General features: G+C 34.0%; 1 protein-coding gene across 1 annotated transcript in view; it reads right to left on the bottom strand.

Moving 5' to 3' along the window:
• LOC115888174 (transcription factor SPT20 homolog) overlaps nt 1-23,931 on the bottom strand; it is a 75,692-nt gene that overhangs the window by 38,875 nt on the left and 12,886 nt on the right. The window contains exons 5-12 of the mRNA XM_030907790.1: nt 23,174-23,339; nt 15,449-15,664; nt 13,177-13,311; nt 9,088-9,267; nt 8,878-9,025; nt 5,880-6,055; nt 2,435-2,503; nt 2,269-2,371 (exon numbers count right to left, since the gene is read on the bottom strand). Of these exons, the coding sequence (XP_030763650.1) occupies nt 2,269-2,371; nt 2,435-2,503; nt 5,880-6,055; nt 8,878-9,025; nt 9,088-9,267; nt 13,177-13,311; nt 15,449-15,664; nt 23,174-23,339 (1,193 nt within the window). The remainder of the gene's footprint in view (nt 1-2,268; nt 2,372-2,434; nt 2,504-5,879; nt 6,056-8,877; nt 9,026-9,087; nt 9,268-13,176; nt 13,312-15,448; nt 15,665-23,173; nt 23,340-23,931) is intronic.

Genomic DNA, 23,931 nt, shown 5'->3' with positions numbered 1-23,931 from the left:
TCTTCAGCCGCCAGAGGGATATTTACAGGCAAGTCCAGCTCCTCTTCATCGGATTCGTCGAGTGACACTTCAGTGACGTTGTCACAGGATTTTCCATTGCAGTATGCACAAATCATTGAACATTTTAATCCTGCTTTTCTGCATCCGCAGGCTTTACCATAGTTGTTGGTTTTGCATTTACAGGATAAAAATGCCAACAGGGATTTTGGAGCTGGATCTTTCAACGTTGTGACTGGAGTAATGCTTGTTTTTGTTTTCTTCTAACCCCATTCTTCGGCATCTTTGGTACGACCAGACCAATGCTGAACCTGATGGTAAGTTCGCAATGAATGCTGTCCAGCACGACAATTAATTATTCATAAATTAATGAGCGAATTAATGATACGCCCCTGTTTTATGACCAAATTGAAGAAACTAAACTAAAACTAGTTGTAGTGAACCCTAATCGACATTTGATTTCGGAAAATCGACTATACATAATATATCATATTTTACGCAAAATTGAAAAATTTCCAGGGATTTTGTGCCTAAACGGTTGACTTTAGCGAAAATTTTCATAAAACCTTTTTTATAGGAAATTTTATTTTCTTTAATTTTGCTCAATCAAATTTTTGCGAGAAACGCATAGTTTTCGAGATATTCACAAAATACCGATTTTGGGTGCCATCTTGGCAAGATGGCGGCGCCGGCGGCAAGTCTGGAAATGTGCATTTTATGGATTTTAGTTAGGGACCCCAAAACCTATAAACCTGCAAAGTTTCAAAACTTCCGGACTTTTTTCCAAGCAGGCCCCTTTTTTGATCCCCAATGACTGAACTATAATGTTAAAATGAGTAAAAATGAATTTAAATAAAAAAAACATGGCAAGTCCCTTTTACCGTTAACCTGAGTTAGGGAAGTAAAAACTGATATCAATCGAAATATCAATATCAAGAATCGGTGACAAAATTAAGAATTTTATTTGACACTCAAAAGAAAACGTAAAAAAAGTAGCCGTGGCAACATTGCAAAATACATTCGTCAAATATTTTAATGGCGTGCACGCCAACTTCTATTAATTTTGCTATATGTCCTCTGTTAGTTAAATGGTTATAATTTAAGTAAACTACCATTATCTTTGGACACATTTCTTTTTTATTAGTAGTTCAAATGTAGAGTTATAAAATGCTTGGATTTTGGATTACCAAGCCTGTATTTATAGTAGTTCAAATATACGAATATAAAATGCTTGGATTTTGGATTACCCAGCCTGTATTTATAGTAGTTCAAATGTACGGGTATAACATGCTTGGATTTTGGATTACCAAGCCTGTATTTATAGTAGTTTAAATGTACGGGTATAAAATGCTTGGATTTTGGATTAGCAAGTCTGTATTTATAGTTAAATGTACGGTTATAAAATACTTGGATTATGGATTACCAAGTCTGTTTATAGTAGTCCAAATGTACAGTTATAAAAAAACATGGATTCTGGATTAGCAAGCCTGTATTTATAGTAGTTCAAATGTACGAGTATAAAATGCTTGGATTTTGGATTACCAAGCCTGGATTTATAGTAGTTCAAATGTACGGGTATAAAATGCTTGGATTCTAGATTACCAAGCCTGTATTTATAGTAGTTCAAATGTACGGGTATAAAATGCTTGGATTTTGGATTAGCAAGCCTGTATTTATAGTAGTTCAACTGTACGGTTATGAAACACTTGAGTTATGGAATACCAAGCCTGTATTTATAGTAGTTCAAATGTACGGGTGTAAAATGCTTGGATTCTGGATTACCAAGCCTGTATTTATAGTAGTTCAAATGTACGAATATAAAATGCTTGGATTTTGGATTACCAAGCCTATATTTATAGTAGTTCAAATGTACGGTTATAAAACGCTTGGATTATGGAATACCAAGCCTGTATTTATAGTAGTTCAAATGTACGGTTATAAAACACTTGGATTATTAATTACCAAGTCTGCGTTTATCGTAGTTCAAATGAACGGTTATAAAATAATTAGATTATGAATTACCAAGCCTGTGTTTACCGTAGTTCAAATGTACGGTTATAAAATACTTGGATTATGCATTACCAAGCCTGTATTTATAGTAGTTCAAATACACGATTATAAAATACTTGCCTTATTGATTGTCAAGCTTATATTTATAGTACTTCAATTATACGGTTATAAAATGCTTGGATTATCGATTATCAAGCCTGTATTTATAGTAGTTCAAATGGACCATTATAAAACTCTTGTACTTTTACAAAAAATAGTTACCTGCTGCTTGAATTTGTACATAGTTTCCAAATTTGTTAACTTCCTGTCCCTCGGCAGTTAATTGTTGAGGCTTTTGTACGGTGGCGACTTGAACGGGGTGCGGCTAAAATATAGCGGTAGTGTGTAAAGCAAAAAATATAAAAATAGATTTTCGTTTTAAATGTACCATTTGCAGTTGTTGTTGTAATCCTGGTGAGACACCGTTAAGACCCGTTAGTCGACCTTGTAGCAGCGCCTGTTAAAATAATTGAATTTTATAAACAGTACTAATGTATACTGTGACATAAACATTGCAACACCCTGTATATGCTTAGCTATACCGTGCTGGCAACTCATATTTTTGGGTCGGTATTTACATGTGTGGATGTAAATCGCACAGAGATCTTATTAAGTCGGAGTGAGAAATGCGACGGTGTGGTGTCGCGGCGTTGCCACATTTCTCCGGTACGCATTTCCCTATCAAGTAAAGGAAAATCACGATCGCAAATGCTTATTTCCATTTTATCCATTTGTTTATAACTACATCAGTAATCGCGATAATTTAAAAACTCAACTTTTTTACACATAACACACATAAAAACTCAACTTTTTAACGCATAACACGCTTTTTTTTATTTTGAAGTTTTTACAAGATTTTTTTTTACCGATTTTTTACAAGATGTTTAAATAAGAAAAATTCGATAGGCTTGTTTTCTTTCCATTCAAAAATTAAAAAAAATCCGTCCACTTACTTTTAGTGCAGAGCAGTTTTCAGCAATCGTATAACTTTCTTATTTGTAAAGATTTTCACACACTGTCTGCGAAGATAGAATATAGCAGAAATATTAAGAAAGTTTTTGAAAAAAACTACCATCAATTACTTCTAATGAAGTTCGAGATATCGGTTTTTGAAATGAGAGTTCTAATAGCGCGACCACAGTCGAACACCAACTCAATTTCACTTATTTTTACCAAAAGTGCTGTGTTTCTCACTTACACTTAAAAATTTACAAGCTATAAAGAAAATTACAGCGGCTCGTTAATAAATAAACAAATATGGTATCACGAGACGTAATTAAATCGTGAAGCTGAACGCATGATGTACACCCTTCCCTAGAATTTTAAGTACTGAGAGGTACTGATTGGCCGCGACGAATCTGCTATATCTCCTTCCACGTCTCTTAGCAATGTGCACAGTTTCTCGGTTTATTTCATACGTTTGGCAATGTTTTTACCGTTCTCTCTTTGTTTAATACATTATAAAGACATTGTATTCTTCTTAATACGGAAATCTCGACCCAAAACTAACCTTTGCCAGCCCTTAGTATAGTGTTTGTGGGTTGATTGCCTGCTGTTAAAACGCTATGCCAAAACTTCCCTAAACAAATTCCCTAACTCCAGTTCCATGAAAGCCTCTCCCCATACAACGGCTATTTTCCCCGTAACTGTGCGTAAATACACTCTTCTTCTAAGAGGCATCATCTTCAATCCTTGCACTGAGTTAGTCCGCACCAATGATACCATAGCGCCTGTATCCACAGTCATTCGAATTCTTCTACCATTGGCCTTCCCGTTGATCACCAAACTGTCAGCGGTTTTTCCTAGACTCCTAATGGAAAACATCCTGGAGGCTCTGGTTTCCTCATCCAATACTCGCCCATTAGTACTGATTTCCTGGTGCCTATGTTCTCTGAATGGTAAACGGAATCGCATTTGGCGCGGCAATCCCGTTTGATATGGCCATTCCTGCCACATCTATAGCAACTTATGTCCTGGGATCTTCCGATGTGCCTATGTTCTCTTGATGATGAACGGAATGGCATTTGGATGCGACAATCCCGTTGAATATAGCCATTCCTGCCACATCTATAGCACCTAATATCTTGGGATCTTCTCTGGTTCTCTGTCTGGGTGTTGTTGACTCCCTTGTTCACTAGTAACCCACATAGTTTATTAAACATCTCCTCAAAACGTATGACGTGAGAACTCTTTGACTGTTCCTCAACCGTTACCGAGCCTATCTTCGGTTTAGAAATGGCGCCAAATGCAGCTTCTATTTCCAGCGCCCTGACGAGTACTTCGCTGCTGGTCGAAAACCGCGATATTTGCAGCGCCCTCTGTAACTCGTGGTCCTTCAGTCCGCTGATAAAGCACTAAGCAGCGAATACCTCCTTAAATATTTTCGGTGCTTCTAGATATGCCAGGTGTACCAGCCGACGCAAGTCGGCTTAGAATTCCTGCAGACTCTCTCCGGACCTCTGCAGGCGTGTCTTGATCTGGGCCTGGTAAAGTTGGCGTCGATGTTGGTCGCCATATCTTCGGTCCAGTGCAGCAACCAAAGTTTGGTATTCCTGCTGTTGGGCTGCACGAATAATTTGCAGCAGTTCCAGGGCAGGGCCACGCAGCGCGATGACAAGTGCCGCTGCTTTCTCTTGCTCAGTCCATCCGTTGGCAGCGGCGGCTGCTTCAAATTGACGGTGGTACATCGTCCAGGTCGTTTGTCCATCGTAAGTCGGGGCCTTAAGATTCGCAGTTCCCTGAACGCCAGGTGTCCTTACATGTGCCTTGGTCTTCTGTAGGTCCATCTCTAATTTTTCCATTTTCTGCTGAAGGCGCTTCTCCAGATCTTCTACGACTTCTTGGAAGTGGGTCTGTTGTTCCTGGCAACGTACTTCTAACATTGCTTGTTGCTTTTTTTCCATTTTTTCTTCCATTTTTTCGAGACTTTTCTTAATACGGTCCTGTTCTTCAAGTGTTTCTTCTTGTCGACGCATTTCAAAACCTTGTAAAATTTTCTCGATCCGGTCCTGTTCCTCTTGTCTTTCTTTCTGATGGCGCGTCTCTAAGCCTTCCAGAATTTTCTCAAGACGGTCCTGTTCTTCTTGACGGCGTAATTTTTCTTCTGCTTTCTCTATTCTCATATTCTCCATAAAATCGCCCAATAATTTGCTTATTTCCTCCATTTTCTTCGCTTGCTCCCTTGTACCAACCATAAAAATACTCTAATTCGGTCTAAAAATCTTCCAATCCACTTAATTTCTTCTTAAAATCCTCTTGAATCGCACACATCCGACACCAATTGTTACGGATTCCGTGGGTCCACTAATTTAAACTCACGATAAAATACTTAACTAATTTATTATCTCACTCTGTACACACAATTTATACTACCAAAGTAAAACCTCTGAAGGCGGGTAAGGAGACAATACACAATACACAATTTATACTATTTACAACACAATTTATGCAACTACTATTACTCTAACCGTTCTGGCACCTTCGCCAATTATCTCACGATTTAAAACGCGGTATTGTCAAACTTCAAACTGTCCAACTGCCAAGCGCGGGCTTTTATATACCCCTACTGACTGTTTCTCGAACCTTCTGTAATTTTCGATACTTTTCCGCCATCTACCAGTAAATTCTATTGTCTGATTCGCTTACTTGTCGACTTGATTAAGAGATGGCGCCTAAAAATGTCTTTTACTTTTTGGTGAATTCGCCGTGTAAGGCAACCAGCAATACAGTTTAGCGCCACATACACCTTGACAATATTTACATTTACTGGGTGTTGCAATTTCTATGTCACAAAGTATGTGATCAGAGGTAAAATGTGTTGGTTAATTACTTACTTGATGTATCCTTTCCATGTGTTCTCTAGAGTAAGGTTGAGCGGTACTTCGGCCCACCGCGTGCATACCCAATCGCGCCGATCCTTGTTGCAGTCGGGGCAAAATTTTTTTTCGACCGCCCTCCGTAAATATTTCGGTGAATTGCTCAATGTATCTGTTAGTGTTGGATCTCGAAGCTGTATAATATAAAAACAGTATTATACAGGGTGCTACAAATTCGAGGTACGAGCATTGGTATCTCGGAAACCGGAATAGATACGAAGATGGTTAAATTGGGGCAAAGTTGCGCTTGAGACTGTTCACCAAGATGCCATCAAAAGTTTTAAAATTTTCAAGGATTGCTGAGTTTTTTTGGAAAAAACGAATTTTTTTGAAAATCAATTTTATTTTTTCTTGTTACTTTTTAGAAAATGAAAAAACTAATTGCACATTCTCATAGCCACTTTATTAGGACTATCTGAGAGTATTTCTAGATTTTTAAATTAGCTGATAATTAGGAGATACAGAGGCAAACTTAATTTTTTTAAATACAGACCTGCATTTTTTATTTCAGGTTTTGAAAGAACTCGGTCTGAGTACAATGATATGCCACACTTAATATTTTTTAATAGCTTAATAGCCGTAAAAAACTCATCGCAACTTTATTAGAATATTTTGAACGGGAAAGCGGTAGTAATGGTCCTTTATGTATGTTAAGTGCTGTTAAGGAGGTGAGTTTTGTAGATGTAAATAATAACTGTTTATACCGGGTGAGTCTCAAAAGTGGCTCACCCCTATAACTTTTTTTATTTTTTTCAGGTACAAAAACGAGATTTGGTATGTTAGTATATGACATAAATTAGGATTGATTGACGTATTCAATTGTTTTTGGTCACTTCCTGTTTCACCGGAAATGACTACAACTTTTGATTTTCAAATGGCACCCTCAGTATATTTTTAGTTTATTCGAAATAGAAAATGACATTCTCAATAAAATGACATATCATATGTCAACTTTTGACATTATCGTGTAATAAAAAATTCTATTTTAAAATTCAATCTAGAGTGTCATGGCTTTATTAAAAACACTAATTCTTAATCAAGGAGCCTTGGAAAAATAGATTTGATCGTCTAATGTTTTTAGTGTCTTGTCCTGACCAGTTAGAAAATGCATAAGTCGTATTTTTAATCATATCTCAGTTTTTTCAAATGGAACGAGGGTGGCTCGTTAGCGTAATTCGAAAAAGCATTTTTTTACGAATAATTTGATACCACACACTTGGTATTTCGAGTCAAATTTTCGTTACGAACCGCCAGTTATAATTTCAAATAAACCACATGCGAAATGTCAAAAGTTGACATATGATATGTCATTCAATTCAGAATGTCATTTTCTATCGAATAAAGTAAAAAAATACCGAGGTGCCATTTAAAAATCAAAAGTTGTAGACTTTTCCGGTGAAACAGGAAGTTACCGAAAACAATTAAATATGTCAATCAATGCTATTTTATGTCATATACTAACATACCAAATCTCGTTTTTTTAACTTAAAAAATAAAAAAGTTATAGGAGTGAGCCACTTTTGAGACGCACCCGGTATACTTATAATTAATTTATTTTTGTTTCCTAAAATATTTTGATTAAAAGAAAATATCGTCGGTGAAATGTGATAAACTGCTAACTCCATTATTCCTAATTTTACAGGAGAGCAAAAAAACGGTACAAAAAAATATGTACACATGTAGGAAGTATTTTCATGCGTTAATATGATAAAGAAATAAGAATTTTATTTGCTGGGGAACAATAAAACTCAATATTTCGTGTTACATCATTTTTTTCAGAGACAATAGGGAGATAGCAGATATTCGTCTTGCAGAAATAAGAAATAAAAATATACTGAAGATAGCAACCTTTATTGTTTGATTTTTTTTTTAAACCAACTTTTACTAGTGAATGCTAGCATTCCCTGGACGATAGCAGTGAATTTGAAAGATTCGGTTAGCGCGGTTGCCACATGTTGTAAAATATAAGGATAAATCAGGATAAGTTGAATAATAGGCAATATAAGGATAACATTAAATTGGGCTAAACGTTGGCAACGTTGACAGACATCTGCGTAAATTCGCTTTGATTTTTGTGGTTATGATAGTTTTGTTATCGTTGTAAAAAGTTCTGTGCGGTATTTTTCCTATGGAAGAAATTTTTTTGTGAAAAATTAAGGTAAACTAGGCACTCGCAAGAATGTAATAGTGCTTGTTTTTTATTTTTGCAATATACATAATGAAGTCATAGCAAAGTTAAGCGTGCAAAAGAAAAAGATATTAAGGAACCTAGTGACTATCGTTTTGATAAGCTTGAAGTAGCGGTTAGTTGAAGTTAACACCCGTTGAAGAAAATTCGGATATACTTTATTTTGACCACAATGAAGAACTTTATTAAAAAAACCTTGTACCAGTAAGTAATGTTATGTTTATGATTTTTTTTTGTTTTGTACGCTTTAAAATGTTTACTATCTTTTCCCTTAAAATATTTAGAAGGTTATGTCATTGTTTTCTATAATTTTCAATAAATATACTACAGAAGTAAATTGTAATTTTAAGATATGTGGATCAGCTTAAATATTGAGGTGATCCAATATTCTTAAATGTTTTATTTGTTATAACTTCCACCGACATTCTTTCTCACCACACTCGCCTTGTACAATAGAATAACTTTTACTGAAAACCTCTAGTAAATGCTTCTGTCACTAGTGAAGGTTAAAAATTACTAGGAATTGTAGACAAATCTCTTTAAAATACCACATTCACTGGTCCAATGCGTAATTGCGAGCATTTCCTAGTTAATGTTACCAACCCCACTGAATGATAACATTAACTAGAATTAAGACAATCCCTGGACACCCTGTATACATACCATTAGAATAGGATCAAGAATCGCCCCCTTAAATATTAGCATGTCATTAAGGAACACCCTGTAAAAGCTATAGTTTCGGTCGCGGCCACTGTTCTCACGTCTTACCTAAGGAAAATCTACAAGACACGCCATTCTGTCCCGCACTGTCCTTTTTGTGATCCCTGTCCAAGTACATTTCGCCTATATACTCCAAGTCGGCAGGCCTCCGATAGATCGACAGCTTAATGTGGTACACCCTCGGATTATCCTTATCCTAAAACAAATCCCGTAGTAGAAGAGAGGCGAACTAGGCGCATAATAGAGGGTTAAAACCACCTTCGAAGGCATGTCAGTCTCTAAAGTGTATTCTTCCATCAGATGCAGGGAACAGTCTTGCGTCTCTTCGGGCCAGGCGATCGGCCAGAACTGGTTGATCACCAGCGGCTGCGTGGGCGGTGCTATCGAGGGACACTCCAGACTAGGTACCGGTATGACAGTCTTATATTCCGGGGTAACCTATAAAAGAAAAAAAATACTTATACATAATCGTGAAATTTTAGAAAAGTACATAACTATACTCTGTTTTTTTTTTCTCAGGTAAGATTTCGACAGACGATGACAGAAGAAAAGCAGATGACGTCCCATACCAACCTATTAATTTTACTAAAAAAAGTTTCTAATATTTTTTAAGCTAACTATGGATGGGTTTAAATATAAATCCGTCATGCGTCCTCTCTTGCTGTTTTTAACCAGTTTTATTGGTTTATTTAAAAAATGACAGATCAAATTTCAATTTTATTGGTTTGATGGTACGATGAACAACAAACGGACGCCGATGCGTATGAACTCGCCTTTAGATTCTTGAGGCTTGTCAAATTCTTGCCAAATTATAGGTTATAATTTTGTGTCAACTTATGTCAAATATCTACGTTTTGGAAGATAAATGGATTAAATTTTGATTCGTGTTTCGTGTTATTATGTGTGTTTTGTGTCTTTTCAAGTGAAGGAAAAATCGAGGTAAAATTAACTATAGACACAGAGCACAGTTTATAGTTAATGCTCGCTGCTCAGGCAGAAACTCTTATACACCAATAAAGTTTGTATATCATCTCGTCGTAGATCAGCATCTCGTATATGCTACAAGGATCGTACTAAACAAATAGTACTGGAGTCTGGAGTAAAATATCGACATCACACGATAGGTAAATAATGGATTTTAGTACTACAGAAAAATAATGTCAAAAGGTACTGGTTTAAAAAAAATTAAGATTAAAGTTAATTAATCAACCTTTAAGGTATAAAATTTGGTAAGTGTTATTATTAATAAAATAGTTTGTTTTATTTATGTTTTATTTATTCCTGTGGAATATTACAAATTTGTATTTGTACATAAGTTATATTGATAAATAATAAATGCGTGAAGTTTATTGAAGCTTGAAAGTAAGAAATAGTTCTTTTTTATATTTTTTTGGTATGTGGTGTCTATTTCTTGTTTGTTTTGTATTAATACATATCGTTTTTTTTAATAAAATAACTCAATTACATTTTTTTAGTTTTATTCAGTTTTTTTTCACAATATTTTGAAGTAATCACTTATCAGTCAAATTTTAAATATATTAATTTCCTGCTATGCGTTCCAGTTTTACCAACTTATTTCTTTGTAAAATAAAATAAACTACTTTGAAATTAAAATGACAGACACATCTATCACTGCCAAGGATTTTGTCGTTTGACAGACTATATTAATCTAATATTTGTATAGTAGTGTCCGTTATTTTACAAAGTTGATCATTTCTCTCACGACGACGCCTTCTAAATTTTTAGTTTATTGTCTAAAAAATAACATACTATTGTAAACCCTTAATATTCACAATAAACCTTGCCCCACAGACGATTCATTTACCATTTAAATTACATGGGAATTTGTCACTTTTTGCAAATAATTTTTTCTCTCTCAACCTTGTTCTCTCGCAGCCATGACAATTACATATTCTTCAATACTCTTATACAGACTTTAACGCTCTACAAAAAAGGTCTCTTACAATTTTTCGATAAACCTACTCCTTCAAACGTTATTCACGGTTAAATTTAACCACTCGGTAAATTACTAAATTCTTCAACTTTTTTGAGAAAATTATGATTATTTTTGAAAAATTTAATCTATTACTGTAAAAATATACAATTCTGATGGTGTTAAGATTGGGAATTAAGAAATCTTCAAGTCTAATGAAGTTTAAACCATTTATAAGTACCTATAGCTGATTTTATTTTAATAAACATTTGTAGCGTTTTTTTTATAAACATTACCACTGCGAACGGCAGCTTTTCATCGGAGAGCAGTCGTGGATAAGGTATTTCACTGGAAAGAAAACTAATTAATAACAATAAACAAAAAAAAAATAGATATTGGGCGCCAGGCATGTAGAGAGAAAGAAAACACAGTTGTATATTACTTAAAACTAATGGCTATATTTATTCATGATGAATTCTGAAGGTAAATAGCATTGTACAATTTTAATAATTATTATAGTGGTTAAATACTATTACAAGGCGTAATGTAATGAAACCTAATATCTAACTCATATTGTAACTACTAAATCGACATAAATGTTCTTAATAATCTAACCACTAAATATAGTCTGTACAATATTATTTAAGATGTACATTATTGTTTAAGACTGAAAATGTTTTAGAGGTTAAATGTAAAACTAGAACTTAAATCTACACTTAGCTGTTCTTTATGTAACCTTGCTTCAAACGGTAGCAGCGTGAGGTGGTCTCGCATCTCTGTACTCGGCCATCCAATACAACAAAAGGGGGCCAGAATGAGGACACCATGAATTGATACAGCCGTAACTACTGACTAGACTGAGGAATGGGAACGAAGCAGCATGGGGCTTACGCTACATCCATACTGTGGCAATATGGGGACACTATCCGTACCTTGGAACACTACTAGGACCTTGGATAATGCCCGAACCTTGGAATCAATACATAGATATGGGACACCTGCCATACCTTGGACACAGTCCGTCCATAAGATAACGGTACAGGGGAACACTACCCGTACCTTGGACACAGTCCGTCCATAAGACCCTCGAATTACTTCCGAGGGCTCAATAATAAACAAAGAAACTGTCCTTTCTTCCATGTAACATTCTGGAGGACAAAAAGGGACGCCAACGTGCCAGCAAAATATAAATACAAGTTAAGTTGGGACATCCAAAACTCTACCCTGTAGCTTCGAAATGGCAGCTGATTCAGATTTTGCAGCAAGATTTAAATTATTACCATTTTTAAAAGCCGGGTGAACAAAAGTGAGTCTGAAACGCAGAGAGGCGCCTTGACATATAACATGATCTTGACAGCGCTCGCCTCCACAGAACAGTGAAACGATAGTAGGGGTGGCGACTAGGGAACGTAAAAATTACGCCAAGCGTGCCAAATAAATTATCAGGCCTGGACGATACGGAATCCGATGACGATACGCCAGACATCATATATATCATATATAAAAAAGACATGTACCGAACTAAAAACGTTACACATTCTTTAGTTGGATTCTGATATTTCTTCTTATACTCGCTTACAATCTGACTCACATATTGTTCTTCATCTTCACTTCTAGATAAAATATTAATGTATTCTTCTGATTATTTAACAGCTCTTTCTGCAGTATCATTAACTACTCTCAAATTTTTCACAATTTCTAAGCCTCTCATATATCCAGGATCCATTAACCATTCCGTACTTTCTAACTGCAGAAAACTTGTATCTATATTAAACTGTGTAAAAAGTTGTAACGAATTTGAATTTACGAAATAATCAATGTTTTTGTTTTATAAACCATCTAATATCATCCTGATTAAAAATGAAAAGTTTAGAAATATCGAACCCTTCGTCATTATTTCATTTTTAAAGCTTCAACCATTTTCTGCCTGATACTATAATAAGTATTAGAATTAACTACCTGTCATGCATTCAACTGTTTTTCATGATTCAAAATCGTTTATCACGGTATCATAAAAATTGCTTTTTTTCAAATAATAGATCATAATTTTGTGAAAAATTGAAAAATTTAGGAATTTTCCGAGTGGTTAACTTTAACCGTGAATAACTTTTGAAGGGGTAGGTTTATCGAAAAATTGTAAGATACCTTTTTTGTAGAGCGATCAATTCTGTACAAGAATGTGTGATTGTCATGGCTGCGGAAGAACAAAATCGAGGAAAAAAAATATTTGCAAAAAGTGGCAAATTCCCGTGTAATCTAAATGGGAAATGAATCGTCTGTGGGATTAATATTAAGGGTTTACAATGGTCTGTTATTTTTTTTAGACAATAAACTAAAAATTTAGGGGGCGTCGTGAGAGAAATGATCAACTTCGTAAATAACGGACACGCTATTGTATAGTATATTTTACTGACCTTATTTAAGGGTGCCCTACTGGAGTGGACTACCGACTGAGCTTCGGACTTTGCCCTCTTTTTGGCTCTAGTATACTCAAATAAATCAAGATCCCATATGGACTGGTCAAGTTTTCTTTTCGTATTAATAGTAGCCTACAATACATACAAGAAAATTTTAAAATGGGTACAAAGAAGATTCGACCACTTGTATAAAAATTTAGAGTATGAAAAAGAAACATGAATAACTGAAAGATATGTATAGGTCAAGAACAGTTAACCTAATAGGACTGCTCATTCAGCCAAGTGTCCGCCAGGTGCATGCAAAAACTCCTTGCTTTGTGACGTCATTGTAGTCCTTGTCATGGTTATTACTCCTTATCCGGCAACCAATAATACACACACGTGCATTATTGGTTGCCGGATGCAAAAAGTTCATTATTTAATCGGTATTTCATTTCATGTTTCACTTATTTTTATTTTATAAGTAGGTTTAAAATACAACACTAGTTTCTACCCAACAGATTTTTTTCATGCCCGAAAAGCTTTTTTATGCACGTATAACTAAAATTACTAAAATTAATTTTAAACTTCATTGCAAAATTTTCCAAAAATGCAGATTTTCTCACTATAAAATTAGTATTCAAATTCTAGTCACGGAAATATTTATAAGACAACTATAATATACTTTGTATAATCCCGGTTACAGCTTATTAACTGTAGTACATTTAATTGCGCTTGGTGTCAATAATGTAATGTAATAACACTTTCCACTTTTATCCACTTTCCTTGTGGATTATACAAAGTTTATCAATTATTTATCCGTCGCTTCAATAAAACAATGTGTGCACTATGTGTCACTGAAGTCATGTTTTGATATTTAAGTTTTATTGAAATTAACTTATTTGAAAATATTTCCTGTTATTTCCCCTTTGAATAAGAAGACTAAGGAAGGAGCATAATGCTATTCATATATTCATGCATGGTGGGCGGAAAAAGGACTCTAGGGTGGGGATCCTTGACAGTTCTGTTTGACCATTCATTTGACACATTTGATTTTGATTTGAAATTTTGTGGATTTGTCAGTCTTTACGGAGCTTATTTTATGTTATTTATTATTTATTCTACTACTGATAGTTGTATAAAGGTAGTAAATCTAGATGGAAATTGTGGCAAAACTTAAATAATTAAGGCTTCGTCCTACGTGGGAGACAAAAGCGAGCGGGCGACGCGTGCGACAACAAAGGGCGATAAGCGCGACTAGCACGACATATTTGAATTGCCTACGATGCCGCTTCAGTCGAGCGACTCTCCTACCTAGGACACCTTCGTAAGAAAACGTTGTTTGATAAATACGCCGTCGCTCGCACCACCCGAATCGCTCGCTTTTGTCTCCCACGTAGGACGAAGCGTAACAGCGACACTATCGCGATTTATCGAACAGACTCTAAAATAGTTGGTTGTGTAGCGGGCGGTAGATCTCGGCAAAAATCGAGTGAAATAATAGAACAACTTTTCGCTAGTAAGTGACTATATAATATACATACGTGTAGTAAACCGATCATTTATGAAATTCACTTAAATTAACTAATTATATATTTTTTCTTGCATTTTTGCTTTTCTTTACTACTTGTCAAAGATTAGATGTCAAAGAATTTAGATACATCAATTTGACTTACCTGCTTCAGTAGCGTATCGGATGTTTGTGGTAAGAAATAATTATTATAACTTATCTATTTTTATTAGAATTATATATTTTTATAACAATTTTAATAACTACCAACATTTATTCACAACGTAAAATAAAACAACAAATTATTGAGTCTATCCCACGTCTACCCTACATCATAGTTATACACTTTTTAAATAAAATTAGAACGGCACTGATAAACCGGAATTTAAGTCGGCCATATTTGAGTCCCATCGCGGTGGATATAAGATTTTTGATATGCTCCTTCCTTAATCTTTTTATTCAAAGCTTATGACCTTACTTATTGATCAATTCGGCAGTTGCTGGTGACAAATCGATGCAGAGTTTAATTTTTTATAACTCTGTGGAAGCAAAGTAAAATTGAACAGTAATGGTCAGGATTACATGGAAAAATACGTTAAAAACACGAAAAAGTGTTTTTTGAAGGGAAACAAGCAAAAAAGCTATTTTAGGCATAGGGTATATTTGGATCAGCGCAAAATTTCCTGCTTGGATAGTATGGCCTGTGACTAATTAAGAATGGCGTCCATTCTTAATTGGCCACAGGATTTTTCTGAAAAATTTGAAGCCTGCGGTACCAACCTGTGGGCATTTCTTAGCTATTTTCCTACACGGAGAATCGTTCCAGATATACTTCCGGTTGCAAACCTCCGCCAATTCGTTTTCTATGTGCGGATCGGATTCTAAACACAAGTCCGGCGTGTGGGCCAGTAAAAGCTCGCTCTCCAACGCAGCCTTGTCGTCCGAACTGAAATCCGTCCTGTCTTTGGTCAAATTATTAATATCCGCTAAAAGAGTCTGAAAAATATATAAATAACAGATATATTTACGTCACAGGTCTGGTAGGTGGGTTTATTATTACAGTAACGACAGTGTATTACGTAATACAGGGCCACGTGGGTTGTTTTTTTATTTGTTGCATACAGGGTGGTGCACCTCATTCGCCTCGGTTGATTATAGGAAAAAGATGTAGAAACAAAATATTTTTTGGATATATGTGGGGAGGCAATGTACACAATTTAAAATTATTTTGAAGTATACAGGGTGTTTCAGAACTAAGATCCATACCAAAGTTTTTTTTTTATGGAACACCCCCGGTATTTTAAAAAATGTCTATACCTATGTGGCGGATTCATCTCTCCAAAAAAATCCTTTATGGGTATTTCGCCACTGCACTGCAAGAAAATCTACAAAATAAAATAGATATTTTTTGTAAACACTTCTGCCTTAAATCTAAACGGACACTGCTTGTCAGAAGTTATGTTTACAGTTATACAAATTTGCCTAACAAAGAAAAAAATGCTTAACGTTTCGGAAAGTTTATCTCTTTCCGTCGTCGGAAGCAAAAAAAATACAAAGAATAAAGAAAAAACTATTTAAAATATTTAAATTGAACTATTCGAGAACACTTTACTTTTTTAAAACAGATACGTCTACAAGAAACCGTTGACGTTCTTGTTAAGTAACTTTCCGAAACGTTAAGCATTTTTTTCTTTGTTAGGCAAATTTGTATAACTGTAAACATAACTTCTGACAAGCAGTGTCCGTTTAGGTTTAACGCAGATAGTTCAGTCATTGGGGATTTTTGCTTGGAAAAAGTCTGGAAGTTTTGCAACTTTGTAGGTTATAGATTTTGGGGTCCCTAACTAAAAAATCCATAAAATGCACATTTCCAGATTTGCAGCCGGCGCCGCCATTTTACCAAGATGGTGCCCAAAATCGGAATTTTGTGAATATCTCGAAAACTATGCGTTTTTCGCGAAAATTTGAGGAGAACAAAATTAAAAAGAATAAAATTTCCTATTAAAAAAGGTTTTATGAAAATTTTCGCTAAAGTCAACTGTTTAAGCACAAAATCCCTGGAAATTTTACAATTTTGCGTAAAATATGATATATTATGTATAGTCGATTTTCCGAAATCAAATGTCGATTAGGGTTCACTAAAACTAGTTTTAGTTTAGTTTCTTCAATTTTGTCATAAAACAGTGGCGTATCATTAATTCGCTCATTAATTTATGAATAATTAATTTTAATTATTGAAAATGTGTACTTGTTTCCACACCACCCAAGAGGTAAAGTATATGGCGCGTTTATTTTAACGTGGTCTCCCCGGAGGCCTACTCCACTAGATAAATTAAATCTTTTACTTATCTGCACAAGCCCGACGGATCTGGCTCATTGATGTCAAAGTCGATCGTGTCTGCTGTGCTGAGCTCATCAGGGTGGTTTCTCAATACGTCCAACTCTTCATCTTCAGCCGCCAGAGGAATATCTACAGGCAAGTCCAACTCCTCTTCATCGGATTCGTCGAGTGACACTTCAGTGACGTTGTCACAGGATTTCCCATTGCAGTATGCACAAATCATTGAACATTTTAATCCTGCTTTTCTGCATCCGCAGGCTTTCCATAGTTGTTGGTTTTGCATTTACAGGATAAAAATGCCAACAGGGATTTTGGAGCTGGATCTTTCAATGTTGTGACTGGAGTAATGCCTGTTTTCGTTTTCTTCCAACCCCATTTTTCGGCATCTTTGGTATAACGCAACCAGACCAATGCTGAACCTGCTGGTAAGTTCGCAATGAATGCTGTCCAGCACGACAATTAATTATTCATAAATTAATGAGCGAATTAATAATACGCCACCGTTTCATGACAAAATTGAAGACACTAAACTAAAACTAGTTTTAGTGAACCCTAATCGACATTTGATTTCGGAAAATCGACTATACATAATATATATTTTACGCAAAATTGTAAAATTTCCAGGGATTTTGTGCCTAAACGGTTGGCTTTAGGAAAAATTTTCATAAAACCTTTTTTATAGGAAATTTTATTCTCTTTAATTTTGCTCTCCTCAAATTTTCACGAAAAACGCATAGTTTTCAAGATATTCACAAAATACCGATTTTGGGCGACATCTTTGCAAGAGGGCGGCGCACAATGGATCGAAGCATAAGAAAATAAAGACATTGGCTGTTTTTGAAGAGTTCCAAATTTAAATATTTTTTTTCACATATTTGTGTTAAAGAGATATTCTAGTTTTGTAAAACATATACAGTATGTCTGTTTGTTATTTACTTATTGAGCATATGAGCACCATTTGAAGTAAATTGAAAAATCATTCAAATTGGTAGATAAAGAGTCTTACATTTGATTGTAATTTTAAAATGGATGTAAAAGATATTCGTTTGTTATATATAACGACTTATTAGAAGCGTTCTTGGGCTATAGTATTGGATAGTTAAAAAAAAAGTCACACCAGAAGTGAAAAACTCAATTTTTTTATTTATGTCATTAAGACTTAAAAATATAAAGTTTTCTTGAATTACAAAAAAATGTAAGCGGATGTAAGTGGAGATATTACGTGCAATGTAAAGAGCCACCTGCTAAAAATATAATGTTTTTAATGTCAAAATCCTTGAATGTATGCAATGCACGCACAGTGCGCCATCAAACAATTTGTAATTTGCCGATATACATAGGTAAGTATATTCGTCGAAGAATATTGGAGTGGGACTAAATTACGCTAAAATACATAAGGTCATAAGGTATATAGGTTGAAAGGCCCAGAAACGTTTTCTTTAATACCATTAATTTTTATGTAGTTAAGATAAACAAGAGACACCGAACATGAACGAGTTGAAGTTCAGGTTTTGTCTTTTTATCAATACAGTAATGATATAATATTTATACATTTGTAATACAGTGCGCTTAGCTTGGCAATTTCGTCACTCAGATATCAAGTTTGCCATGGAATAACAATGAAGCATATTGTGAAAAGCAATTTCTCTTTTGTTATAATGTTTTTGTTTTCTTTTTTATTTAGAGATTAGTTCTTTTGTGCGTCACCCTGTATATTTTGTTAACTATTTGGTACAAAAGGCCATATTAATTGAGATTTAACAGAGAAAGTAATTTCTCATTTGTTATAATGTTTTGTTTTCTTTTTTATTTAGAGATTAGTTCTTTTGTGCGTCACCCTGTATATTTTGTTAACTATTTGGTACACAAGGCCATATTAATTTAGATTTAACAGAGAAAGTAATTTCTCATTTGTTATAATGTTTTGTTTTCTTTTTTGTTTATAGATGAGCTCTTTTTGTAAGACACCCTGTATATTTTTTAAAATATCTGGTACAAAAGGCCATATTAATTTAGATTTAACAGAGAAAGCAATTTCTCTTTTGTTATAATATTTTTTTTTCTTTTTTGTTTAGATATTAGTTCTTTTTTTGAGACACCCTGTATATTTTGTAAACTATATAGTACAAAATGGCATATTAATTTAGATTTTTCTTATATTTATTGAAGTCGTATATAAAAAGCAATAAAATAAAAGTATTAATTTCGAAATAAGTCAATGTCCATATTTTCTTATGCTTCGATCCATTGTGCGGCGCCGCGCCGGCGGCAAGTCTGAAGATGTACATTTTATGGACTTTAGTTAGGGACCCCAAAACTTATAAACCTGCAAAGTTTCAAAACTTCCAGACTTTTTTCCAAGCAGGCCCCTTTTTTGATCCCCAGTGACTGAACTAAGAAGTGTTTACAAAAAATAACTATTTTATTTTGTAGATTTTCTTGCAGTGCAGTGGCGAAATACCCATAAAGGATTTTTTTGGAGAGACCCGGTATTTTATTTAATTTTGGATTCTTGGGCCCAAAAAAAGACATTTATTATAAGGGTTAAATATGTTTTAAATCTTTGGTTTTTGAGATATTTAAAGATATTTAAGTCTTAAAGTTGTTAAACGTTGTCAAGACTTAAATAGATGTCAACTTGGGTTTAGATCAAATTGGGAAAAAAGCACAAATAATATAATTGAGCGTCCGGATTGCACAACGACCTTAGCGCGGGGCCGCGGGCAGCCCAGTAGGCAGGCGAGACAGCGACGCGTTGTTGCGCACCGATTTAACAAAATAAATCATTTTAAACCTGCCGTCATTTCATTAATAATTATGGTATCGTGTTGATTTTTGCATAGAAATACTTAAGAGTCTTTAGCGCTTCCGACAAGCCTAAATAACTGGATTATTTTTTATATTTTCGATTTGTTTACATTGCCCGAGCAAATTATAACTTTGAGATAAATATCTCTGTTATAAATTTTAAAACTGACAGATATGAATACTATCATTTAAATAGTTATACATTTAGTTACAACATATTCAAAATTTAGGTCTATCGGTTTATGCTAGCAGTAATAACGAGTATAAATAAAAAAATGGTCAGTACAACGCTCGCCGTTTTTAGCGCACGTTCAGCTTTGGTTTTACTTTTAGCGGTATTTTTACAGAAAACAAATTCTGAAGTTTGATCAAATGACAAGAACATTATCATTGCCGATATCTCCTTGGTATAATATAGTTCTTTTTTCAAAATATTGCATTATTTTAGCTTAAAAAAACTTGAATTGTGCCGCTTTTATTGCGAGAGCTACCGGCGCTGCGTTAATAAAGAGATGGCTATGTACGTCAATCGAAAGACAGTATTTGCGATAGTCTTTTGTTTACACGGAGTATAGAAAATTTTTGCCACAGCTTGTTTACTACCAATAGTATTTGTGCGTTTTTTTAAATTATTTATTATTAAATAGAGGGAAATGCGACCGAAAAGAAAGATCAAAAGTTAGTAGAAATTCGGATAAATGCAAGTGCAATATTTCCAAAAAATCTCGTGACGAGGCAAAATTACAGTCAATTGTGGCTATGATTGACGTACATAGCCATCTCTTTATTAACGCAGCTCCGGTAGCTCTCGCAAAAAAAACACATAATTCAAGTTATTTTAAGCTAAAACAATGCAATATTTTGAAAAAAGAACTACATAACCAGGAGATATTGGCAATGATAATGTTCTTGTCATTTGATTAAAGTTCAGAATTTATTTTCTATAAAAATAGCGCTAAAACTAAACCCAAAGCTGAACGTGCGCTAAAAACGGCGAGCGTTGTATTGAACATTTTTTTTTATTTATACTCGTTATTACTGCTAGCATAAACCGATAGACCTAAATTTTGAATATGTTGTAACTAAATGTATAACTAATTAAATGATGGTATACTTGTATTCATTTAAAACTTCCCAATATGGCGGACTTCAGTATGGGAGGCTTAAAAAACGAAAATCTCTAAACTGGAATCGACTGTACTTCAAATCGTTCAAATTGATAATCTGTCAATCTGTGGTAAATCCAATTGAACTCTGACACTTGGCTGACATTGACGTTTACGGTTCCTTTTTCTAAATATTTTCATTATTTTTTGAGTTTTTATTCACAAATTCTACTTGATTTTGTTCTTTTATTTAACCTGCAACCTGCAGTACTAATTATATAGTTATAAATAATCTTTTCACCAATCAAGAATTGACGAATAGACTGGAAGATATTCAAAATGTGTAAAACGCTTAAAAACGTATTAGAAAACATTGACTCGTTCACAAATTCGTGAAAATAAATTAGTCCAGATGTTTGTCAAAAGGTCTCTAATTATTTTGAGAAGTTTCCTCGTATCAGTAATTTTCAGGTTTGTAATATGTACTATATGATAATAAATAGATTAAAACTTATATTTCAAGAAACAGCGCGGGCATTACAGATTGTTGTAAATCAGTTTTAAAATATAAAGAAGGTTTAAAACAGATTTAAAAGTTGAGTTAGTAGTTATAATGTGGATAATGTTCTGATTATTACAGTTTGCATGGATGTTTTTGTATGTTGTTATTTTTAATAAAGTATATTTAATGAGTTTTTGAGTATTTCTTTTTCCTTCAGAGGATTGTGTTCTAATCTTTATATATTATAAATTTTCATAAATTATATCTACAAAATTTATTACCTTATAATTTTTTGCTAAATACTTTGTAGTTGATACAGTTTAACAGTATATAAAAGAACTATTTAAATAAGATGTTTGAAAATATATAGCTGTTTTTGCACACATCAATTCAATTTGTGATTAACTGTACTGAAATAAAAACAAATTAAGAGGAATGGGGTGATCTATCAACTATAACATGAAAAGCATCATCGTATTTCCAAGTCTTCTATTAATTTCACTTATTAAACAACTATAATTATTCAATAATCTTGATAATTCTAGGAACTCTCAGATATCGTCAAAACATCAAAACAAAAATTTACTTCCTATAGTTCTTACGTCCCTTTAACTGAAATATAAGAAACAGGGGAGTTAATATTCTCACTGAGAAAGTTTTTAAAATACCTTTAAGTAAAATCTCTTCGGATCTGCGGTAAAATACCTTTATTCTTATTAAATAATTTCAATAATATATGTTTTTATTTATGACAACCACCTAATAACCTAACTTTAACGTCAACTTGACAATCCTGAAAAATATTATTGTTAACCAAAGAGTAAATCAATTTCTAAATTCGCTAACGCCAACTTATTTTTCATTAAAAAAAAATTACCAATTTTCGTAACTAGGTCGGCCATATTGAGGAACTTTTAAAAGAATAGTACTATATTAATATTTGTCAGTTTTAAAATTTATAACAGAGATTTTTATTTCAAAGTTATAATATGCTCGGGCAATGTAAACAAATCAAAAATATAAAAAATAATCCAGTTATTTAGGCTTGTCGGAAGCGTTAAAGACTCATGAGTATTTCTATGCAAAAATCAGCACGATACGATAATTATTAACGAAATAACGGCAGGTTTAAAATTATTTATTTTGTTAAATCGGCGCGCAAGAACGCGTCGCTGTCTCGCTTGTCTACTGGGCTGCCCGCGGCCACGCGCTAAGGTCGTTGTGCAATCCGGACGCTCAATTCTAGTTAATATAATATAATTCGAGTAAACCAATTTGATATATCATGATATATCATATGTCATGCAGGTAACCGATCTCTTGGGCCTATAGGCAGATATCGACCCAGATATGTTTTTAAATAACATTAAAAATTAAACAATTAAAACACAACAATCTCGGGTCGATAATCAAACGCAGGTTACCTTAAGTTCGATTTCCTCATGGTCAAAGCAGGGTGAATGTAATTAGATGAAAACAGATTGAACGACGTAACCTTAGACATTACTTAATATCTTTAATTTGGTCTTTAAAGCTTGATTTTCATGCATCCGTTGTCCGACGATACGATGATACGATATTAATTTTATTGGTTGGATTTAAAGGCTTGGTTACTAAAGAAGTTACTTAAAGATTAGTTAACCTTTTTGTAACCAATTGAAGTCTTTAAATTCAACCAATAAAATTACTATCGTATCATCGTGTCGTCGGATAACGGATGCATGAAAATCAAGCTTAACTCCACTTACCTTATATGTAGGCCTAAGCAATATGTGATGCGTATAGCATATATTAGAATAAGAGATTTGCCTATAGTCTCTAACTTCGGCTATAACACAACCGCTATAAAACAGAAACTGAAACTGCTCTAAAACATCCAATAGATGCGGAGGTAGTTCTTCACTTGACAAGTACCTGTCGACATACCATTTTCATAAATTTTAAGTTCATTTTGGGCTATACAGGGATGTAAATTAATAAGTGCGTTCGCTTCATCTAACTATTACATTATTTAGATACAGCAAAAGAAAAATTGTTTAAAAAAGCACACTCGTCATCTCATACTTCGCGCTTATTCATTTAAGCCCTGTACAGAGTGTGCTATTTTGACTGCAAATGAGACATCCCGATTTCTATAAAAACGGATTTTTATACAGGGTGTTTCAAAAAACATGTGCCATCTCTCGTGGGAAGTTTCCTCACATAAAAATACGATTTATTTTTCATATCAACATAGGTCCGATTCTGCTTTGTTTCCTAGCTACAGGGTGTTAAAGACTTAATATTTTTTTGATTTATTATAATTTTCTTCAAAAGTACTTTTAGAAGTTCGAATGAAATTTTGAGGGTAAAAGTTACTATAAATGCGACATATTTTAAGGCTAAAAAAGTGTCTCCATATTCAGCAGGGACGTGCATATGGGTTATCACTAGATTATTTTTTTAAAAAAAGCATGTACGCCATTGACTTTTTTTATCTTGTTAGCGAAATAGTGTAAGCAATTTA

Source organism: Sitophilus oryzae, unplaced genomic scaffold (genome assembly GCF_002938485.1).
Source record: "Sitophilus oryzae breed Bouriz unplaced genomic scaffold, Soryzae_2.0 scaffold_684_pilon_pilon, whole genome shotgun sequence".
Classification (NCBI taxonomy): Eukaryota; Metazoa; Arthropoda; class Insecta; order Coleoptera; family Curculionidae; genus Sitophilus; species Sitophilus oryzae.
This window is presented reverse-complemented; position numbering and strand designations above follow the sequence as displayed.